General features: G+C 39.6%; 1 protein-coding gene across 2 annotated transcripts in view; it reads left to right on the top strand.

Annotated features, from left to right (window-relative positions):
- Window positions 1–1427: 1427 nt before the first annotated feature.
- The window catches only part of UBE3D (ubiquitin protein ligase E3D), a 214677-nt gene continuing 191922 nt past the window's right edge, over window positions 1428–24182 (top strand). For both annotated transcript variants that reach the window (XM_063443032.1, XM_063443031.1), the window contains exons 1-3: window positions 1428–1600; window positions 8713–8909; window positions 20344–20434. In XM_063443032.1, the coding sequence (XP_063299102.1) occupies window positions 1539–1600; window positions 8713–8909; window positions 20344–20434 (350 nt within the window). In that variant the 5' untranslated portion in view covers window positions 1428–1538. The remainder of the gene's footprint in view (window positions 1601–8712; window positions 8910–20343; window positions 20435–24182) is intronic.

Raw genomic sequence — 24182 nt, 5'->3', positions numbered from 1 at the left:
TGCAGCTTCAGAATGAATCTAAAATGGATGCTGGGAGGGTGTGGAAGGGAGGGTCTGCTGCTAATTTGCTGGAATGTGTCTGCTGACCGTGAGGCACAGGGTCAACATTTGCTCAATGATGACGAATAGGGGGCGGATCGAACCGCCCATGTGTTTTCCTGGCACTATAGGCTCTTGGAATGCCCCTCTTCCTCGACGCTGAAGGGGTTAAAATCCCTTTAGCCACTTACCTTAATCCAGCGCCAGGCTCCCTAAGCGTTGGTGACCTCTCCTCCCCCGCCGACATCAGCTCCTGAGTGGAGCCAAATGCGCCTATGCGGCCAGAGGCGCGCGTTCAAACCCACCCATAGGAAAACATTACTCATTGCTTTCCTATGGGGATCTATCTTATTTGATTCTGGACTCTGTGAGGACCTCGAGCGTCAAATAAGTGCAATTTACTCGTGTAAATCGTGACAGTGGCTTCTAGTGCCTGTCATGGACTATGTTTTCAGCTGCAGGGTTAAAACTAGGGGAACCTGGCACCAAGACCACTTCATTGAGCTGAAGTGGTCTGGGTGCCTGTAGTGGTCCTTTAAGATGGCACTTAGTGTTGGCCATCCTTTCCCACTCTAGATAATTTAGGTCAAGTCTCTCATGATGCTCAGCAAGCTGGAGTGTCACTGTGTTTAGTAAACATTCTAGTTAGAACGTTAAAGGGATTCTCCAGTACCAGGAAAACATATTCGTTTTCCTGGCACTGCAGGACCCTCTAGTGCCCCTCTACCTCCCACCCCCCACCCCAAGTTGCTGAAGGGGTTAAAACCCCTTCAGTGACTTACCGGAGTCCAGCGCTGATGTCCCTCGGCGCTGGGTCAGGCTCTGCCTACGCTCCTCCCCTGACATAATGCACATGCGCGGCCGTCGGCGGGGGAGACCAAATGCGCATGCGTGGCAATGGCCGCGCACGCGCATTAGACCTCCCCATAGGAAAGCATAGAATAATGCTTTCAAATGGGGATTTCGGCGACACTGGAGGTACTCACATAGCATGAGTACGTCCAGCGTCGTTTTAAACCACTTTTTGTGTTCTATGAAGACGGACGTCTCCTCTAGTGGCTGTCTGGTAGATGGCCACTAGAGGAGGAGTTAACCCAATGTACAGCGCTACGGAGTCTGATGGCGCTATATAAATAATAAAATAATAATAACCCTGCAAGGTAAATATTGCAGTTTATGAAAACTGCAATAATTACACTTGCTGGGTTAAGGGTAGTGGGAGTTGGCACCCAGACCACTCCAATGGGCAGAAGTGGTCTGGGTGCCTGGAGTATCCCTTTAATAACGGTGATGCAGGAACATAATACGTTGCTATGACAATTCATTGTTTAGACTCGAGGCCAGCAGGTGGCGCTGCAGGGAGTCGGATGTAGTCATAGAACCCCTAACGTAGAGTGCTTCCTGCTCGGAGATGACAGAGTTCCACACATGGGCAGAGAGTGATCGCAGTGCGTGAAATCTACCTGTGAACAGCTTCCATCCACACAGCATCAGCAAGCATGGGCTTAACTCTGCGTTTGGAGATCAGGAAGACCATGCAGAGTGCCGTGCTCATATTGGGGTAAACGCATTGTGCACTGGGTTATTTAACCCCTGCTGGGCTGCTAGATGGCACTTGTTCCAATGCCAACTATAGTTAATGTGCCCTGAACTCCTAGTAATAGTAATAACGCTCAGGGCAGTATTTAGGAGCACTGATTTTCCCCAGAATAGTCATGCAAACTTGCTGACTTTAAACACGTGCGAACAGATCTCTAGGAGACATGTTAGCAACAATAGAATTATTAATATTAACGGCTAAGAAAGGCAAATGTCAACCTACCTGGACAACCCAAATGAATATGGGATTCACTAAATTAACAGGAGAATAAGTGAAGGGTTTTGTTTTCTTTTTAGAACAGGTTGCATTGGAGATGTACTGATCAGTGTATCAGTAGCATGCACCTCAGTGGTTAACTCGAAGTAAAATGTATTCGCTTAGTATGAGAAGTAAAATCGATATAATCTACCTAACTGTATAATTTAAATATTCTTTATAGAGCTAGTCAATCACTTCAGTTATTACTGTAATATATTTTATCATCACTAATTATTATCCTTCCTAAGCTTATTTTGTTTAATATAGAAAAACATTTTTTTAAATACAATGTTGTGGTGAGCCTTGTTTAGGTGACACTCTCATTATATTTGATCTCCTGGTAACGTTCCTTACTCTAGTAACATAGCTCCTTCTAGCTTCTGTTATATCTGTGTGATAGCCAGATCATTATTCGTCATTGTATTGTACTCTCCTATTCCTCAATAAAATGTGATAAAAGCCAAGTAAATGTCTAGGAAGCATCGTCAGTAATATAACATTACATACTTCAAGTTAAAGCCCCCACCTCTGTTTCATTGCTGGTGTGCATATGCTGTGGATTTTTATTATTTTATGCTATTATTGTTGTTATTTTTTTATATTTATATATTTATTGTGTGTGTGCTAGTACTTTACTACGGTAGTAAAAAAAAGTTATTTACTAAAGTGAGAATTCAAAGTGAATTCCAAATTTAAGGCCAGAATAGCGGAACTGAAAGTACACGTGATGCTCATTTCATTGTCGAAGATTATCCGGTTTATTCGCTAAAATAAGAATTGCAAAGTAAAGGCCAAAGTAGCCGAACTGAAAGCATAGCTGACTGGGATAATTTTTCAGGTTCAGCTATTTTTGTCATTTAATTTGAAATTCACTCTGAATTCCCAACAATTCTCACTTTATTGAATAACCCTGTATGTATTGCATCTATACCTACTTGTATGTATATACATTTTTATACTTGCAATGTGTGAACCATAGATTCACTTCAATTTTACAAAGGACCAGCAAATTCTTCATCCTTCTACAACAGAAGCAAAACTGCAAATCTGTTGATATGCATATATGCCATAACATTACCATGGATACATACTGATACAACATGTATAAAAAAAGAGGTACTTTATGAAACCATGTTAACCCCTTCCAAAGTGGATAGGGAGGGGCAAGCCACTTAAAGCGTGTTTTTAGCTCTATAGGGTCAGGAATACAAAGTTTGACTACTTACTATGGAAGGCTAACAGGGCACTCCTGGGGTCATAATCACTAGAAGTGATATGGTGTTTGATTGTTATGGTAAAGGTCAGTGAAGTCTGTCATAGTGATGTAAGTCTGGAAACAGGAGTGGGAGGAACATACAGTTAGACATGGGGAGAACAAACATGATAGATGTGAGGCTTTATGGTGGTTGGGGATACTGTGCTTATAAGTGACCTGCTGATTTGGACAATACTTGGAATTTTATTTAGAGAGTAGAACATCAGTGGAGGGACACTGAAATATAATTCTCATGGTTATTCACCATAATGTCAGTTTTTATGAATTCAAAGTGAATTTAAAATTTTACCTCAAAGTAGCTGAGCTGAAATCAACTGACTTGGAGAATGATTCCATTTTGGCTTTATTTATTTATTTATTTATTTTTTTTTAACCAAAATTTTCAAATTCACATTGAAATTACCAACAATCCCATGACTGTTTGAGGTAAATGAACTAGATGAGAACGAAGACACAGATTCCTAAGGAATAAGTAGTTTATAGAAGGGTGGTTGTTAGGTTTGCCAAAGGCAGCTGAAATGGTTTATGGAATATGGCAAAGTGGCCTTTTATTTATTTGTGAAATGTGCCGTTTGCTGGGGTCAAGTTTACATATCAGTCATTTTATTACAACTCTGCTTCACATTTAGACATGGTTCCAGAATCCAAAGCAATAGAAATGCATACAGTGAGAATGTGCACATTGGGTGAGCCTGTTTAGTTTTTAAAGAAAGACAGTAAGAAGTGCCCTTCCACTCCCCTGCACTACTTTTGCGGAAGCTCTCTGTCTGAGCAAAGCCTGGCGGTGCAGGGCTTAGTTTATTGGCTGAGAGTGATCAGCTGATGCTGTCAGCCCATGAGACCTGCACAGCAAAGCTTTACGCAAGAGAGATAACCGTAACTAACTAAGCTGAGGTATTCGTGGTAGGGAATGGCAAATTTCAGGTAAAAAGTTAAACTGTTTTAAAACGCCTTGACTCATTATAATGGGGTAGCGAAGGCACTTCTGGCACCATAATCACAACAGAGTGCTATAGTGGTTATGGTGCCCAGTGTGTTCATTTAACTGAAATCAGGATTCTTAATAATTTTAAGCAAACATTAGAGAGCACTAGTTAAGAAGATGGTACATGGAGTACATTGCTGAAATGTTTTAAAAGCAATACTGAAACAAAGGCGGAGGAGGGGACTTTCAATTTTAATTTGGGCATTTATTGCCACCTGAAGACAATGCCAGCATAGGATATAGTGGGGATATTTATTACAAACAATTTTGGGTTAGAGTAAAAGTTCATCAATCATCAGGAGAATTCCCATGGTGACTGCACCACTTTAAGTCATTACTCTACTACTACTACTGGTTAAAAACGTGTGCATATTTGAATTTATCAATAGATCTGAGGTAAACAGCAGGTTGCTCTCCAATTGCAATATTATTACAAGTTCCATGATGCTAATTAAAAGCAAGTTTAAATAACCAAACAGTAATAAATTGTAGCTTAGGTTATGTAAAAAAATTGTGAAATCTTTGTTAAAGGGTTACTTCAAGCATCATAACCACTACAAACCACTGTAGTGGCTATGATGTGATGAGGTCCCTGACCGATTTTACCAATGGGGCAAACTGTTCATTAATTGTCTGCATATTACCTGGGTCCCTGTCTGGCTCCAAGGCTTCTTTTTAATGCTATATGATGAGCTGCAGAAGCCGATCCATACATTGAACATCTGCTGACTACTTTCAGCAAATGAATGGCACACACTGTGCATGAAAAAGTGCACAGAATAGACATTAGCCAGCCAGGCTGGCAAATAATGCCCCAACAAGCTGCCATTGGTGGAGTTACACCTCCAGTAACAAAGAGGTAAACTCAGTATGTGCAACATTTCATACTGAAAACTGTACATACAGGCAGAAGGCCCCCTTGATCACCATGTAGCTGATGTTTAGAGTAATCCTTTAACTTCAACTTTTCAATATGTGGCAAAGGAAAATCTCAAAAGTGCCATAAATTATAACATATGGACATTGGATGCACAGAAACTGTTACCTCAACCTTAGCTCCAATGTTTGCTTATTCGTAAGATCAGAATATGTAAATCGTAAAGAAGCATGTCTGTAACGGATATGTCTTCACAAAAAGATAATTCAAAGTGAATTTCAAATTTAAGTCCAAAGTAGTCAAATAAAAAGCATAGCTGACTTAGAAAACTTTTCAATTTTGATTATTTTGACCTTAAATTTTAAATTCACTTTTCATTTAAACTTTATTGAATGACCATATGAGGATACTTGAGGTTGTTGAACTACATATCCCAAAAAGTCTAACAACTATGGAACCAAGGTTTCTGGAACCAGTAAAATAGTTTTGTCACCTCAAACTTGCCTTTCTCCTATTTTTCCCCTTTCTCTTCCTCTTTTCAAATCTGTTCTTTTTATCTATTTCTCTTTAAAATATACGACAAAGTAGGGACTACTAATATGGTGCCACGAAGATTGCATATTTTAAGGTACATGACACTGAATAGTGAGCAAATAAACACTGATTGGGGACACTGAGGAATTAAAGGAACACTTTAGTGCCAGGAATAAAAATGTATTCCTGTCATTATAGTGTTAAATACACAATTTTCGGCCCTTGACACTCTTAAAAGAAAAAGTAATAAACTTGCCTTTATTCCAGCACCGCGGCTGGCTCTGCCTCCGTCAGTTTTGATGATCTCAGCCAAACCAATGCTTTCTCATAGGAATGCATTGAGAGGCTATTGAGCATGCACGACAAAACGCAGCGCTGCCCCATTCTGCATCTCCTTGTAGAACTGCATTGAATCAATGGAATCTATGGGGAGCAGTCAGCGCCGATTGTCATTACTGTATACCCAGGAACAGGGCCGCCATCAGGGGGTGACAACCATGAAGGTTGTCACGGGCTGGGAGGCCCGGACTGCTCTGGCAGTCCTGGGCCCCACTTTCTTTCTCTGCACACATAGATAGCAAATATCACTATCTATGTATACAGCCGCGGGCCCCCGGCTCCCTGTTAACGCAGAGGGGGCCCAGGCAGCACACAGCTTCTCCTCTCTTCTCTCTTCTAATAACTCTCCCGAGACCCGGTTACCATGGCAATGCTCTGCGGGTCTCGCGAGAGTTATTAGAAGAGAGGAGAAGCTGTGTGCTGCCTGGGCCCCCTCTGCGGTAACAGGGAGCCAGGCCCCTTCCCCCCCCCCCCCCACCACCACCAGACCACCAGGGAATGGAATCTCCCCCCTCCCTGGACACAGGTAAGCAGGGAGGGGGGGAATAACATTTAATTTAATAAAAAATTAATAGGAAAATGCCCCTTCCTCCCCCCCACCCCCCCCCCCCAGATTGCACATTTACACACACACTGCATACACTAATACAACATACACTACACACTAACACACTCACTGCACCCGCTACACACTCACTGCACCCGCTACACACTCACTGCACCCGCTACACACTCACTGCACCCGCTACACACTCACTGCACCCGCTACACACTCACTGCACCCGCTACACACTAACACACACTCTGCATTCGCTACACATTAACACACACTCTGCATTTACTGCACTAACACACACTACATTCATTACACCGACACACTGCATTCATTACACACTAACACACACTCTGCATTCATTACACACTAACACACACTCTGCATTCATTACACACTAACACACACTCTGCATTCATTACACACTAACACACACTCTGCATTCATTACACACTAACACACACTCTGCATTCATTACACACTAACACACACTCTGCATTCATTACACACTAACACACACTCTGCATTCATTACACACTAACACACACTCTGCATTCACTATACTGACACACACTCTGCATTCACTATACTGACACACACTCTGCATTTACTACACTAACATACACTTTGCATTAACTGTACACACAACATCCACTACACAAACATCCTGTATTCACAGTACACACACTACATACACCACAAATTGAAACACTCTGCATTCACTATACACAGACACTGCGTCTAACACACACACTACAGACACTGCATCCACTAAACACATTTCATCTAGTACATACAAACACTACATCCACTACACAAACACACTACATCCACTACTCAAACACACTCTGCGTTCACTAAACACACTGCATCCGCTACACAAACACACACTCTGCATTCACTGCACAAACACTACATCCATTACACACATTCTAATTCACTTCCACTATACACACCACATTCAGTTCTGCATCATTGTCAGCGGACTAGGTAGGGCGTGGGCGGGCCCGGGAGGGAGCCCAGACCTTGTGCTTTGTCAGGGGCCCCAACATTTCTGATGGCGCCCCTGCCCAGGAAGCACCACTAATGGCCATCTAAGTGACTGCCACTAGAGGTTTTTCTAGGCAGCAATGTAAACACTGCCTTTTTTTTGACACCGGAACAACTACATTAATGGAACACTATAGTCGCCTAAACAACTTTAGCTTAATGAAGCAGTTTTAGTGTATATATTATGCTTCTCAGGTTTCACTGCTCAATTCACTGCCATTTAGGGGTTAAATAACTTTGTTTCTGTTTATGCAGCCCTTGTCACACCTCCCATGACTCTGATTGACACAGCCTGCATGAAAAAAAACAACTGGTTTCACTTTCAATCAAATGTAATTTACCTTAAACAATTGTATCTCTTTCTCTGTAAATTGAACTTTAATCACATACAGGAGGCTCTTGCAGGGTCTAGCAAGCTATTAACATAGCAGGGAACAAGACATTCTAAGTAAAACAGAACTTGCAATAAAGGAAGGATGACTCTTTACATGAAGTGTTTAGGAAGGCTGTGCAAGTCATGTGCAGGAAGGTGTGACTAGAGTTCATAAACAAAGTGTTTTATCTCTCAAATGGCAGGGGATTGAGCAGTGAGGCTGCAGGGGCATGTTCTATACACCAAAACTGCTTCATTAAGCTAAAGTTGTTTTGGTGACTATAGTGTCCCTCTAAGCTGTAGTTGTTCTGATGACTATTGTGTCCCTTTAAGGCATTTGGGAGAGGGGCATATAAACAAAATATTTGTGACAGAGCTGTTTTAAAAAGTCAAGTCAAACTTTTACACAATTGTTATTAGTAATATATACATATATATATATTTTATTTGTGTGGCTGGGAGTTTTACATTTTTCTATGGATCACTGCACTGCACTCCCATTAACAAAAACAATTGGAAGGATAAGATTGGTTGTTAGTCACTTCTTAATCCCTGAAGAAGCTGCAGATTTGCAGTAAACTTGTGCCCCTCCTCCCCCAAAAGTAGGAGTGGTGAACAGTTTAATTGTAAGTACTGTACACAAAAGCAAAGCATTTTTTTACCTTAGATTTCTGTTCTCTTGAGTCTATTGAGTTAAGGCTCTATTTAGGGGACATATATTTTTAATTCAAATAATGTATTGACTACATAATCAGGAAATGCATGGTTCTTATATATATGCATTGATTTGCCATATGTTTTGAAAATAAATATATTTTTTATAAATAGGGGTCTTGAAGGCAAAGGATTTCCAGTTGATATTTCAGTGAATCCATCATCCTTAGAAATTAAGACTCCTGAGAGCTGTGAGATGCTCAGTCTTCCTCCAGAAGTGAAACTGGTTCCTTCAACATGTCGGTATGTACAGCACAACGCTGGAGAAGGTCTGCATATTCGCCTCAAGGTCCAAGCAGTCTGTGATGCAGGTAATCAATACCTTGCTTGCTTACTTGGTTGTGTTGGTATTTTTACATTATATTAGTTCATTATAGACATGCTAATGTGTGTAGCTGTTATTTATCCATGTTTGTGGGTTATGTTGCCATTTTGAATTTACACCAAAAGAACATGCATTTGAAAATAGTTTCAGTGCTCCATCTTTTGGAACACATTATGGGGACCTTTTTAGAGTTTGTAGTCTGTTACAACTCTACCGCCCCCTCCCCACACACGCACACACAATAACAAGTGCTTTGTATAGATAAAATCTTTAAGAAATACTCGTATGACTATTATACTCTATTGAATGCTTGAGAGTACAGCACTAATGTGGACTCCTGGCTGAGGAAGTGCCAGAAGCTGAAGATAAAATAGTACTCATACATGCAATCTGCATTTATTTTGGTCAGTGTAGATTTTAGCAGGTTTGCAAAGCTACTAAATCCCCATAGGATAGCTGACTTCGGGGGAGTAGGAGAGGAGGCGGAGCCTTACCTGCCTGACCAAGTACTGAGGGACATTGGCACTGGATTCAGGTAAGTGACAGAAGAGTTTCTGCCCTGTGGGGGGGATTTGGGTGAGCAAAGGGTACAACTTTGTATTCCTGGCACTAGAGTTTCCCTAACGAGTCTTTACATTTAAAATTGATTTAAGCCTCACAATTTGTATCTGTAATATCAGTGATATAAATTGTGAATTTATTTTTTTTAAATCAATTTTGATTTACTGAGACTTTAAGCGCCAAAAGCAACCATTAGCTCAAATCAGCACTCTAGTCACCAAAACAACTTTAGCTTAATGAAACTGTTTGGTGTATAGATCATGCCCATGCAGTCTCACGGCTCAATTCTGTCATTTAGGAGTTAAAGCACTTTGTTTATGCAGCCCTAGTCACACCTCCATGCATGTGACTTGCACAGCCTTTCTAAACAATTCCTGTAAAGAGTCATCTAATGTTTATACTTTCTTTATTGCAAACTCTGTTTAATATTGCATTTCTTATCTCCTGCTCTGTTAAAGGGACACTCCAGGCACCCAGACCACTTCTGCCCATTGGAGTGGTCTGGGTTCCAACTCCCACTAACCTTAACCCTGCAACTGTAATTATTGCAGTTTTCATGAACTGCAATAATTACCTTGCAGGGTTAACTCCTCCTCTAGTGGCTGTCTACTAGACAGCCACTAGAGGGCACTTCCTGCTTCATAGCACATGTTGTCTGTGCTAGAGCGTCGTTGGACGACCCCTAATGCGCATGCGTGGCATTGCCGCGCATGCGCATTAGGTCTCCTCAGCCGGTGAGCAGGATCACTCTCCCCCGCTAGCTGACGTGATGAAGGGAAGCAGCGGCGGCGACCCGAAACCACCGCCGAGGGACATCGGCGGGGGTCTCAGGTAATTCACTGAAGGGGTTTTCACCGGGGATGGGTGCAGTGCCAGGCAAACTGATTGTTTTCTTGGCACTGGAGAGTCCCTTTAATGGATTGCTAGACCCAGCAGGAGCCTCCTGTAGATAATGAAAGTTCAATTTACAGAGCAGGAGATAAAAACTTTTAAACTAATTTACAATTGAAAATGAAAGGATTTTGTTTTAACGCAGGCTGTGTCCGTCACAGCCAGGAGAGTTGTGACTGTGGTTGCATAAACCTAAACAAAGTGATTTAACTCCTAAATGGCAGTGAATTGAGCAGTGAGACTGCAGGGGCATGACCTATACACCAAAACTGCTTACTTAAGCTTAAGTTGTTTTGGTGACCGCAGTGTCCCATTTAATGGAGCAGTTTTGGTGTATAGATCATTCACCTCCAGTGTAACAGCTGTATACAGCCCTAGTCATACTGAACTGCAGGCGACTTAAATAGCCTACCTACACTCTTCTTGTAAAGAAAGCTATAATTTTGAAACCTCCTTTATTGCACAGTTTGCTTAACCCCTTAAGGACACATGACATGTCTGACATGTCATGATTACCTTTTATTCCAGAAGTTTGGTCCTTAAGGGGTTAATTAAAGGACCACTCTAGGCACCCAGACCACTTCAGTTTAATGAAGTGGTCTGGGTGCCTGGTCCAGCTAGGGTTAACCCTTTTTTTTTTTTTTTTTTATAAACATAGCAGTTTCAGAGAAACTGCTATGTTTATACTGAGGGTTAATCCAGCCTCCAGAGCCTCTAGTGGCTGTCTCATTGACAACCACTAGAGGCGCTTGCGTGCTTCTCACTGTGAAAATCACAGTGAGAAGACGCCAGCGTCCATAGGAAAGCATTGTAAATGCTTTCCTATGCGACTGGCTGAATGCGCGCGCGGCTCCTGCCGCGCATGCGCATTCAGCTGATGACGTCGCGAGAAGAGGAGGAGGAAAGCTCCCCGCCCGGCGCTGGAGCAAAGTAAGTGTTTAACCCCTTCCTCTCTCCAGAGCCTGGTGGGAGGGGGTCCCTGAGTGTGGGGGCACCCTCAGGGCACTATAGTGCCAGGAAAACGAGTGTTTTCCTGGCACTATAGTGGTCCTTTAATTCAGTATTTTGTCTCATGGTCTGTTAATAGTATGCTAGAGCCTACAGGGAACACTTATATGTGATTTGAAAGTTCAATTAACAGAACAGGAGATAATAGAACTTCTAAAATGAAACTCCCTGTGATCTGATTGAAAGTGTTTTGAAAGTGTTTTTCAAGAGCTTGAGGTACTTTTCTTGGTCTGCTCGTTAAAATAGCAGGTCGTGTAATGTATAATTATCTAATATTTCTACCTATTGTAATATTTCTGCTAGTTTTAAATGTCCTCTTCCTCCTGTAATGTTAGAATACAATAGCTCTGTCCTGTCTAAGCTGTGTAGTTGGCCTTGCTCTGATCGAAGTTTGAAGACTAACCCTTGCAAGACCATGTTCGTGAACACCTGTGTTTCCTATCCTAATCCCTTGTGAGCAATCAACAACCTGTATCATATTTGTTCTTGTCCACTGTGTGAGATGCATTCCATCACTTTTAAGCATTGAAGGTCTTGTTTGGAACAGTACCAGATTGAAGAAACAAAGTTCACTGAATTCCTGTGCTGTTACTCTCTAGACTTAAGTATATCTACATATCACTGCTCCTACCTACGTATACTCACTAGTACACAAGTATGTCCCATCCAGGCCCCTACACTCTGCCCAAGACCTGCGTTTATCTTCTGTTCTTATTCGCACCTTCAAGACTTTTTTCTAGGGCCGCACCGCAACTCTGTTATACTATCACCCAGTCTCCATTCCTTAAAAAAAAAAACATTGAAAATTCACTTCTTTAGGAAGCTATATCAACTAAACTGTTAACAGCTTTCTACCCACCTACACTTCCTCTCCTGTTATGATGTCATCTAAAGAAACTTAAGTGAAAAAAATATTATAAATGTGAAACTTTTTTCTCTTACATGAAATACATCTTACCCTTGCGTCTTGTTATTTTACCCCACTTCCCTTAGAATGTAAGCTCATTTGAGTCGGGCCTTGTAAGTCTAACATGTCTTGTGACAAATACTTGTCTATTTACCTAATGTGTGGTGCTGCAAAATTTGTTGGTGCTTTCTAAACAATAATAAGATTGCCCAGGACGGATCTGTCAATGCTGATTTCAGAGTGGGCATTGTCTTTCCTACGACCTTCGTGCATCTTGGCACCTTTTTAATCTGCAGGCCTGGCCAATATGGCATGTTTAGCTCTAGGCTCAACTCTCCGTGGTGGATGGTTGCTATGCAGCTGTGTTTAGTTAAGCTGTTGTCTACATCCTGGCCTAATCTCTGCTACCCAGCACAGATAAACAAATACCCCTCCAGTATTGTTGCAGCTTTAAAATTGTTCACTTCAGATTAGTTATTTTTTCCATAAATAACGTTTTCAGTTCTTGACGATTTCTAGTGTGCCCTGCTATTCATTTCTTTTGTTGGCATGGAAGCCATGCAGCTATGGTTTTCCCGAACCCCTCCTACCTTGCCTTCTGTGATTTTCAGTCAGTTCCTCACCAAATTGAATAATGCTTCCATTTATTTTAGTAAGGCTCTGCAGACTTCCAAATATATGAGTCCTGCTTTGATCAGGTGCCGTGGGAAGAACAGTGCACCGGAGCCATCAATAATAATATCTTTAATTAGTTGCCTACTGCATGTGGCTCTTTCACCATTTTATTAATAGCAGTACAAGGACATGGAAAGATAAACCGGATTGCTGGTCCCTATACGTTCCTGCTGGTATTTGTTCAATCACAGATAAAGAGCGGCAGTGTATTTATTTTATTTCTAAACACATATTTTACATGCCAGGTATTTAACCCCTTAAGGACCAAACTTCTGGAATAAAAGGGAATCATGACATGTCACACATGTCATGTGTCCTTAAGGGGTTAATGAAGAAGTAAAGCTGACTATCTTGTTCTATAAATATAAATAAGTAAGTGTCCTATTGGGATTTGCCATACCAAATCTTTAAGTTACATATTCAATGTGTAATAGAGAAATACATTTTATTTTAAATAAATTAATCTTAAAATAAGTGTCTCATATTGGAGAAGAGCTCAATGGTCTAGATATTAAAAAAATACCTTTTATTAATGTTTACTGTACTTTGCCAGTTACTTTTATAATATAAATTACTTTTTGTCTTCCTGTCACTCAGTGACTGCTCTGTCATGGAAACCCTAGAGATTTATTTGGCTATCATTGGTTCATTCAGCCCTGATAAGTAATACTGCTTCACTCCATTAGTTACATTCTATATTTGTGACCAATGTGTAGGACACTGATGTAAGTGATGTTTGTGTAATGTGTACAGCCCTGATATGACAATGTAATAACACTCTTTTCACTGTAGATGCAGCGTGCAGAGTATCTGTTAAATGTCCACAACTGAGAGAGTTAAAGTTTGTCTGTCTTTCTCAGATTGTTTCCTCGTCCTCTTTCAGAATCTGTTTTTGTCTTCATTTCCCAACTGTATCTCTTTAAAACACAAGACAAAGTAGGGACTATGTATTTTTCCTACTCTTGACAATGGGGACAAAAGGGTAGGGCTTAAGGCAAGCTCCACGTACTTTGTCACGTTAACAAAAGGTGGAGCTTGCATTAAGCCCCACCCTTTGTCAAGATTGACAAGTTTAGAAAAACTAGATAAGACAAAGTAGTACCTACTTTTGTCTTATGTTTTAAAGAGAAATAGATCACAAATTAAGAACAGATTCTGAAACAGGAAGTGAAGAGGAACCATTAGGAGAAAAGTAAGTTTGACAGAACCACTTTGAGGTAAAATAGTCTTCCTCTGCCAGGATAGTGTAGCTTGTCTTCAGGTCCACCCTTTGTCAAGAGTGTCAAGCTTAAGAAAATTACATAAAACAAAGTAGTCCCTACTTTGTGTTATGTTTTGAAGAGAAATAGATCAGAAAAGAAAAACAGATTCTGAAAGCGGAACAGAAGAGGAAAAAATAGAACAGTAAGTTTGAGGTGACCGAGCCACAAGAATAAGTTTTAATAATCTGACAGATTAAATAAGCACTTATTATGTCTTATAAAAAGTGATGACAGTACTCTGAAGTTCAGGAACAATGTGTTTGCTTCTAATTCTATTCCCCTTTTAGCCTCGACCTGCATGGAAATAAAACAGAAAAGCAGGCCTTGCCCTCTGGGTACACTATTTATATGGCACTGCAAATCCAATGACACCATATATAGATACCAGTTACTTGGCCCTCCTCTCTCCTGTGGTTATCTCATTACAGAGGTGGGTGTCACAGAATCTGGTCTCCCCTCACTCCTCCTGCAGTTGTCCCTGATTTTCAATCCTTCTCCATGACGTTAACACTCTAGCTTCCTTGCCAGCATGCAGAAGAGGTAGATCCCAACATCCCATAGTTTTATTGAAATAGTTTGTTTTTTGCAGGAAACATGCGGTGGTAGTAGTAATGAAATTATCATTTGAACCATAAGTGATATGGCAGGACAGTATCTGGGGTGAACACGACACTATTTAAATAGTAGTAAAATATTGTAAACTGAATAAGCAGTTATAACAAAGCCATTACATCAACAAGTCTAGCTACTGTTGACCAATAGATGAAAGTAATGTGTTGGGCAGGTCACCGACAAAGTGATATAACACAAGGAATGTGCTTGCAACCTATATCAAATTACAACAATACTAAATTAGTCAGGGCTGATAAGTGTTCATGTTTCTCTTATAAGTTTAAATTACTGGCAGTGCAGGGCTTGACCATAGGCTGAGAACATCAGTAGAAGACCCTACTGTCTCATGTTAATAATTGCGTTGGAAAATCAGTGCAGTCTATATGAGCTCGCTTTAATGCTGCCAAGGTTTGATTTGCAAAATGATACCATGTAGGAGAACGATTGGTGGTAGCTGTTATGTTAAAGTGTTTGCTGTGAATCCTATGAGTTTTACCAAGGAGCTTGCGTTTCTCAGCTTTGCCTGTGTTTGCTTGGGAGTTTTACAATATATTTATTTGGTTTCCAAGGAATCTAAAAATGAATATGCCGTGCATCGACTTGTGCTTGATGTTGTATGTCTAGAGATTATAAAGCACACTAATTTGTTATCGCTTTGATGAATAATAATTACTAGATTGAAACATATATGCAGAGTGTAGGTTAGGCTACATTTATTTATACTGGGTGGAGTCCCCTCCCCACCCCTTCTTCTTATGGAAGATCCCAGGGTCTTGCAGGATCTTCCCTTGGCCCAGTTTTGTACTCTGGCACGTGCGTCACCAAGGAAGAACATGTCTTCGTGTCCCCTCAAGCAGACATGTCACCTTGAGGGGTGCTTGTAAAAATACCAAGACTCCACAGATGACAGTGCTGCTATAATTAATTTTGTTAGTTGTTTTGTCCTTTACCACTAAAACTGCAGTATGTATTTTCTTGCTGGATGCCCTGAATCCTGAGTTTATTTTTTAGCATTTTACACAAGCAAAAAACTGCCATGTAAAGTTGCAGTTTGATTGGCTGTATCTGCTATGGGTAGAAGTATGGGTATTCAGGAATTTCAGATTTAAGAGTAATTGTTTATTAATTAGTTTTTACTAACATGGTTATTGACTTAAAATATTGTTTGCGAGTGTTATAAGCACCTAAGCACCTTTTCTATTGTTATCAATTTCTAAAACTGTCATGCTGTTTTTTGGGGGCAGAACTTATTTTTTCAGCACAGTACTGCTTGTTTTGTAGCTGTGCTTTTATGTCATGTCAGAATATAATCTTCCGTTTCAATCATTTGTTTATTTAGTTAGCATTTCTTAGTAATTTCTTTCGAATTTCTACAGTTAATTTTATTTATCACAATGCACAATATGTATTTGTTAAATATAGGCACATGTAAGCGTAATATGAAAATCCTGGGCACCGACTGCTTCTTTTTAAGCATTAACATTCTATTCTTTTATTTGATCAGTAGAGGGCACTGTTTTCATTGTAAATTTCCATTTCCTGCTGTAGTCTTATCGGTTTTCCTTTCCCACTAATGTGTACCATTTCAAAAGCACAAGGAAAATCAATCATTTTTCCAACATGCACTTCTCCTAATGAGCCTCACTGAGAGAAAGGTGCTATTGAACAACTGCATCAGACAGTATCTTAGCTGAAAATAATATGAATCCCTTTGGACCTTTTACACTTGCAAAGAATTTTATAACACTCTCAAAACTTAGTGTCCTTAACTTGGCTTTACTTTCTCCCTTTTAAGAAAAGGGACGATCAATCCATGACAGAATTGGAACAGGACAAGTCTAACTATAGTCCTAAATGCTACCATTCACTGTTCTCCACATCTCTCTCAAAATGCAATTTCTGGTGCCACGCTGTTTTTATCCTGTTGTATTGATTTTGGAGTGTGTCTTGATAAACTAGGTCAGTAATCCCATCACTTTCAGAGATTCCCAATACGATCCTGTCTGTATCCCAAGTCCTAATCTTGTGCTTCAGTTTGATAATTTAACACACATATTTGTGATTATTCTTATTTTACTAAGAAAGTTACTTAAAGGAACACTGCAGCGTTAGGAATACAACTATGTATTCCTAACGCTATAGAGCCCTAATCACCTGAACGGTGACTAGGACCCCGTTCCACGGCGAATAAAAGGTTAATTAACCATTTATTTGCTTACCTTAATCCAGCGCCGAGCTCCCTCGGCACTGGTGACCTCTCCTCCTCCATCGATGTCAGGTCCCGAGTGGAGCCGAATGCTCATTTGCGGCCAGAGGCACTCGCGCATTCAAACCGTCCCATAGGAAAGCATTACTCAATACTTTTTCCTATGGGGATCTTTTTTGACACTGGAGGTCTGTGAGGACGTCCAGCGTCAAATAAGTGAGATTTACTCGATTTAAATCGCGGAAGCGCCTCTAGTGGCTGTCAGGGATCCAGTCACTAGAGGCTGGATTAACCCTGCAGTGTAAACCCAGAAGTCTCTCTGAAACTGCTATGTTTAGAGCTGCAGGGTTAAAACCAGGGGGACCTGGCACCCAGACCACTTCATTGAGCTGAAGTGGTATGGGTGCCTGTAGTGGTCCTTTAAGACCAAATATCTATTTTTTTCATGTATATAATGTGTAAATTGCTGATATTATATTCTGTCTGGATAAACTGGATGCAGATATTTGATGATATCACCAAACTACAGGTAAAAACATAACTGTGGGTTCATATAATACCTACCTGCAATAGACTTGATCTATACCATAATGAAAAAGGAGATGATTATCACAAACCTACAAATATAAGTTTGCACCAAAAGAGGTGTATTAAATTTCTAGTAAAACAGAACCCCTAATTTTTTTATTTTTTTTCAATTTGAAAGTTTACAGAAGATAAAAAGGGGGGGAGGTGTGTCAGCGATTTGTACACAGTTTGTTTAGTACACATATTCAAGATCACATTGTTCTGCTTTACGTTACCAATACATGAAGTAGTGCGTCAGGCAGATACCCTGAGTATCATAGTCACAGTTATAAGGTCTACTCTGGCTATACACCTGACGTGGGTTGGTTCGTACATAGCATTTCAGGTACCCAATCTCCATTTGTCCCACACTTTCCATGAGTCAAGGTAGGCTTTATTAGGGGAGAATAAGGGGTGAAGGTGTCGCTCAAATGAGCGTTGTCTTTCAACTTCAAAGAGTACTTCTGTAATAGTCGGTGCAGCTCTCGATTTCCACGCTCTAGCAATTAGTCTTTCCTTAAGTTAATATCATATGTACTATCAATTTGGTTTTAAATCTTGGTATAGCGGTAGGTATATCTAAAAGAAGGTATGTGTGGGGTGAGCAGGGCAGTTTGCACCCTGTCAGTTGTGTGATAGTTTTGTTTATGGCTGTCCAAAAGGAAGAATCACAAATTTTGGGGAACTTACGCAGATTTGCCTACCTTAAACTGTACTACATAGGCATTTAAGACTGGATTATATATTGTTACCCCCTCAGGTGTGTGTGTGTGTGTGTATCTGTATATATATATATATATATATATATATATATATGTATATGTATATGTTAATACTGTGGTTCTGTATCTTTAATACTACTGATGGTAACTCCATACTCTGCACAGCTGGTCTTTTTGCTGCTGTGTCCCTGTTTGCAAACAGTTTAATACCGCAAGGATTTATCAGTACTTTGTAGATATTTTGTTTCTTTCTGTTCATCTTGAACTTTATAATGTTCTGGACATTTAGTGTGGATGTTGTCTGTAGAGAATCTATAACAGATTATTTTATATTGTTTTATACTTTTGACTTTATTATATTAAATTGAATATGTTCCTTTTTTGTTTTGCTTTACATTGTGAATTTGTTTTACAGACAGTCTCTTTTCTTTACACACAGTCTTGCATATTGTTTTGTTTTTTATTCCTTTGTAGGGGCAGTTTAACCATAGTACGCACTACAGTTTATTGTTGTGGTGCAAAAAGTTGCTGCAGCCCCTTTGGCTTCAAGTTAATGCAGGTGTTTAAGTCCTGCATTATTAATACGTATCTGTCCAAATCTGGTTGACAGCAACAAAAGTGCTGGGGGCAGCTTAACCTTGTTCAGAGCAGTTTAAATTTTATGAGTGGCTTTAACTTGAGAGTTAATATTAATTTTAAGATTACAATTATCTCAATGAAGTGGTACAGTTGCCATCCGTGCCTCTTTTTACCATGCAGTGTAAGCCATTGCTGTTCTGCAGGAACTGCTGTTTTCTTAGCAGGGTTAACCAGCCTCTCCTGACTCTCAGTAGGTCTCTCTACGGCTGGCCCTGCCTCCATGGCTAAGATAGTCAAGCTTGATGAACTCTGCCAATACTTTCCCGTAGGAAATTAAACTGTAGTGGTTCTGGGTACTATAGTGTCCCTCCATTTAAGAATTGCATTTTTGTGTTGAAAATAAAGCTTTGTTGGTTTATAAAAAAAAACAAAACAAAACCTGGCTCCTAACTCGTTTAGCTGGCTTCTAGATTCAAAGCAGCTTTGTCAAGCCAAGTATTCTATGCAGTGTTAGATTTGGTATCTTGCATTAATACAGCCTGCAAATATGTGGACCTGTGCTTATCTGTTAAACTAGTTGGCAACTATATCAAAATTGAGGCAGGGGAAGGGGATAGAATTCACAAACAAAAATGATTGATAATGGGTTACATTCCATCACATGTAATTTGCCATGAATGATATGCTAAAGTAAAGAGAAATTACTAACCCTACACACAGGAATGCTAACTATCAGGACAATGCCAGTTTATACAAACATTCCTGCATTCACTAACCCATCACACACATACTAAAACACACGCTGTGGACAAATTGTGATTCAAAAGGATTCTTTTTTGGTGGGTACATTTTAGGCTTTGATTATATCTTAATGGGACACTATAGTCACCAGAACAAATACAGCTTAATATAGTCGTTCTGGTGAGTGTAATCATTACCTTTAGGCATTTTCATGCAAACATGTGTTTACATTGCCCCCTAGGGCCACTGGAGGTGCTTCCTGCCATCAGCACTGCCATTCAGTGTCTCCACCCTCTGTATGCAGACATTGAACTTTCCTCATAGAGATGCATTGATTCAATTCATCTCTGTGAGTATGTTCTAATTGGCAAAACCAGTGATTTCGGACATTTGCTAAAAAATCTGCAATTCTAATGATATCACCAAGGAGGCGGGTGGGGCCAGTGCCGTACGTTTTTACCTCTTCCATGTTTGTGTTCCTGACCCTATAGTGTTCCTTTAAGACTGTAAATTCTGAGTTTCAAAGACTCCACGCAATGATGTGTGAGCTCAGAACAATGAGAGCTTCCTTGGCATATCCATGATACTGACCTCACTAAATGATGATCATCTAAAAAGACATATTGAACGGTTAATTTAATACAATATAGCATGATAATGGTGTTTTTTTTTTTTTATATGTTTTATAGATGTTGTTCCAGCATTGAAAGACATCTTGAAGGTTCAGAAGAGTGTTACGTTTCAGTGCCAGCCATGTGGTGAATACATAATACGAGAACAGTAAGACCTTCTCTGTCCCTCATTCATAGAAAAGTGCATTTCTGATGTTGGTCTGAAAAGAGTTAAGACATCAGCAATATCTAAAGTTTAAAACCTAGTTTTTGTTTCTTCTCCGGTGAAGTTATTTTAAACTCTAAGCACCAGAATAAATTCTTTACAATGTAGGAGTTAAATCACATCTGTTTCTGTAGCGCTAGCCTCACTTCCCCTGTCTGTGACTCTGTAATCTCCATGAAAAAATGGTTTCATTTTTAATCCAATATGACCGCTTAGTCTTACTACAGTTTACTGTTGACATTTTTACTCTCTGGCTCTGTTAATTGAAATGTATTCACAAACACGCGCCTCCTGCAGGCTATTAACAGAGAAGAAGATAAGAAACCCTAAATTAAACATACTATGCAATAAAGGAAGTTTAAACATTGTATCTCTCTACAGGAAGTGTGTAGGTCACATGCAGGGGAGGTGGGAATAGGGCTGCATAAACATAGTGATTTAACTCCTAAATGGCATAGAATTGAGCATTTAGACTGCAGGGGAATGACCTATACACAAAAATATCACTATTAATTGTAAGTACAGAGAAATTGCTTTAATTTTTACAGCACAATATTTTTAATTTAGAAATGTTTACATCCTGCTCTGTTAATTGAACTTCTGAACACACGCACAAGAATGCTGCAGGCTTTAGCAGGTATTTAGCAAAGCAGGAGATGAGAAATTCTAAATTAAACACATCGTGCAATAAGGGCGTATTAAAAAAAAAAAAAAGTTTTTCAGGAACTGGAACCTCAGGGGAGGTGTGCTTGTGCATAACCAAAGTGATTTAATTAATAAATGGCAGAAAATGTAGCAGTATGAGAACAGGTGCATGGACTATATATCAAAACCACTTAATTATGTTACAGTTGTATTGGTGCTTAGTGTCCTTTTAAAGGGACACTCATTCAGCTTTAAACTGATCAAGCATGGTTTAGCACTCAATAGTGGGACTGTGCCAGTGTACTCCAGAAACCATAACCATTTCAATCACATTAGAAAGTTCTGGTTTCTAAAGTTTCCCTTTAACCCCTTAAGGACCAAACTTCTGGAATAAAAGGGAATCCAGACATGTCACACATGTCATGTGTCCTTAAGGGGATTAAAAGTGTCTAGTCTTTATTTGAAGTGCACACATTTTGACACTTATATTGAAATTGCGTACAAATTATGGAAATCTACATTTTAAACCCTAACCTTTGAAACTTTTAATCGTCTGAAATTAAAGTTAAACCAAATATTAAATATAGTCACCCAGACCACTTCAGCTCAATGAAGTGGTCTGGGTGCCATGTCCCCCAGGTTTTAACCCTGCAGCTGTAAACATAGCAGTTTCAAAGAAATCTATGTTTACATTGCAGGGTTAATCCAGCCACTAGTGGCTGTCTTCCTGACAGCTGTTAGAGGTGCTTCTGCGACACTCAATGTGAAAATCGCATTGAGCTCGCAGAATGTCCATAGGAAAGCCGTGAGTAATGCTTTCCTATGGGCGGTTTGAATGTGCGTGCGGCTTTGGCCGCGCATGCGGGTCCACTTGGGAGCTGACGTTGAAGGGGGAGGAGAGGTTACCGGCGCGTGTCTGAAGTGGTGTTAACCCCTTAAGCCCAGCAGGAGGGGGGCCTTGAGCGTGGGGGGGGGGGGGGGGGGGGGGAACCTAAGGCCTATACAGTGCCAGGAAAACGAGTTTCATTTCCTGGCACTATAGTGGTCCTTTAAATGCTTACAGTTTGCTTCCTAATCATAATAAATCTTACTTCTTTGGCATTACACTGTTACAGCTCCAATCCTAACCAGTAACCTTGTGTTCTCATCTAAACTTGAAAATTCAGACTATTAAATATGCCTTAATTATCTCCATAGCAATAGGTATCGTCAATCATAAACTTAAAAAGGAACCACAATGGCTAGAACCACTTCAGCATAGTTACATAGGCTGAAAAGAAACATGTGTCCATCAAGTTCAGCCTTCCTTACATTTGTTTTTTACTGTTGATCCAAATGAAGGCAAAAAAAAAAAACCCAGTTTGAAGCACTTCCAATTTTGCAACAAACAAGGAAAAAAATTCCCTCTTAACCCCAGAATGGCAGTCAGATTAATCCTTGGATCAAGGACCTATTACCCCACATTGAAAAATTACATCATTGAATATTCTGTTTTTGCAAGTATGCATCTAGTTGCTGTTTAAACATCTGTACAGTATATTGTGGTTATGGTGCTGTGGGTCGATACGCGCATCCTTTGGTTTTCTGCAAAAACATTTTGGTACTGCCTCTTGGTCTATTATTTCAAACCATGATTCATTTGCCAGATACCCAGGGGTATCTCTAAGGTTGAGCCATTGGATCTTCAAACTCGTGCATACATTTTATTTGTTTTGCTGGCCACACGCTTTAGTAGTAATGTTTTATTATTTGTATTTTACACATACCTTTTTATTTGCAGAAATAACTATAGTATATTTTTCTACGGCAAATATTCTGTGTAGTAAACACAGTTCTAGTAAATGTACAGGGTTTTATTGATATATATTTTGCAATTTAAAAATGCAACAAAGTATTCTGCCACCCTGGATGCTCATACACAATAAAGCATGTTATGAACTTTTTCTGAAAATATAGCTTGGTGAATACACCCAGAGCACATTTGGAAGCTATAAGAGCATGCATGAAAACAGATATCATTAAAATAAAAAAAGTATAATTTCTAAATTAATTACTGGATCTCTAACAAATAACATGAAACAAATAAAATACTCAATCAGAAATTGCCCTTTCCTCTTACAACTTGCAAAAAGATATATATATATATATATATATATATATATATATATATATATATATATATATATATATATATATATATTATTTTTTAAACTTTTATTGTTAGAAACTTATCTTGTCTCACAAAGGAGGCTACTGACAGGGGCAATGCGTTATACAGGCGGTATTTGTGAATTAAGAGAGCTTCTTTGAGCGGAGTGATAACAAAGACACCTTTAAGTCTTAAAGTAAACACTCTTGATGCTGACATTTGGATGCAAAATAGAGTTAAAATGGCTATAACGTTTCAAGAAGTGAAGGGAGGCTGTGTGATTGACAGCCAGAGTAGGTGTGGCTAGATCTACAGAGTTAAAGTAATTTAACTGTTAAATGACAGAGAACTGAGCAATGAAACTTGAAGGGGATTTTGTGCTTCGATTGTACCTTTAAATATTTTGTTCACAGGCTAAATACAAATACAACCTATAACACCCTGTTTGAAAGTACTTTCTACTCTGGCTATGGCTGTATTATTATTCTGCACTCTTTTTGATAGTGGTTTCCCTATGTTGACCCTATTACTATCTGTATTTTATCTTGAATTATTTCTTGTTGTCATGTATGTTTTCTGCATGGAAACAATCTCTCCATTCTGCAAATGTTTGGTGTATATATAAATTTACCATTGTAGTTGTTTCATGGTGTATTTGTGTATACTAGTGACAGATGGTATCATGTGATTTCAGGGATGAAGGACTATAGAAAATGGGTCCTTTTTTATTAAGATTGTACAGCTGGTGTGGTCCAGAGGAGAATAGTTTGTAGCCACGTTTGTCATTGTCAGTTCTGCTGCTCCGACTGATAATTTAAATGTAATCTAGTTTGTAAAACTTGCTCAGATATGTTGATTTATCACCAGTGTGGGAGTAATTGAATCATCACTTCATTG

The sequence above is a fragment of the Pelobates fuscus genome, chromosome 2 (genome assembly GCF_036172605.1).
Source record: "Pelobates fuscus isolate aPelFus1 chromosome 2, aPelFus1.pri, whole genome shotgun sequence".
NCBI classification, from domain to species: Eukaryota; Metazoa; Chordata; class Amphibia; order Anura; family Pelobatidae; genus Pelobates; species Pelobates fuscus.
Note: the sequence above shows the minus strand (reverse complement) of the source record. Positions and strands in the feature narration are given on the sequence as shown.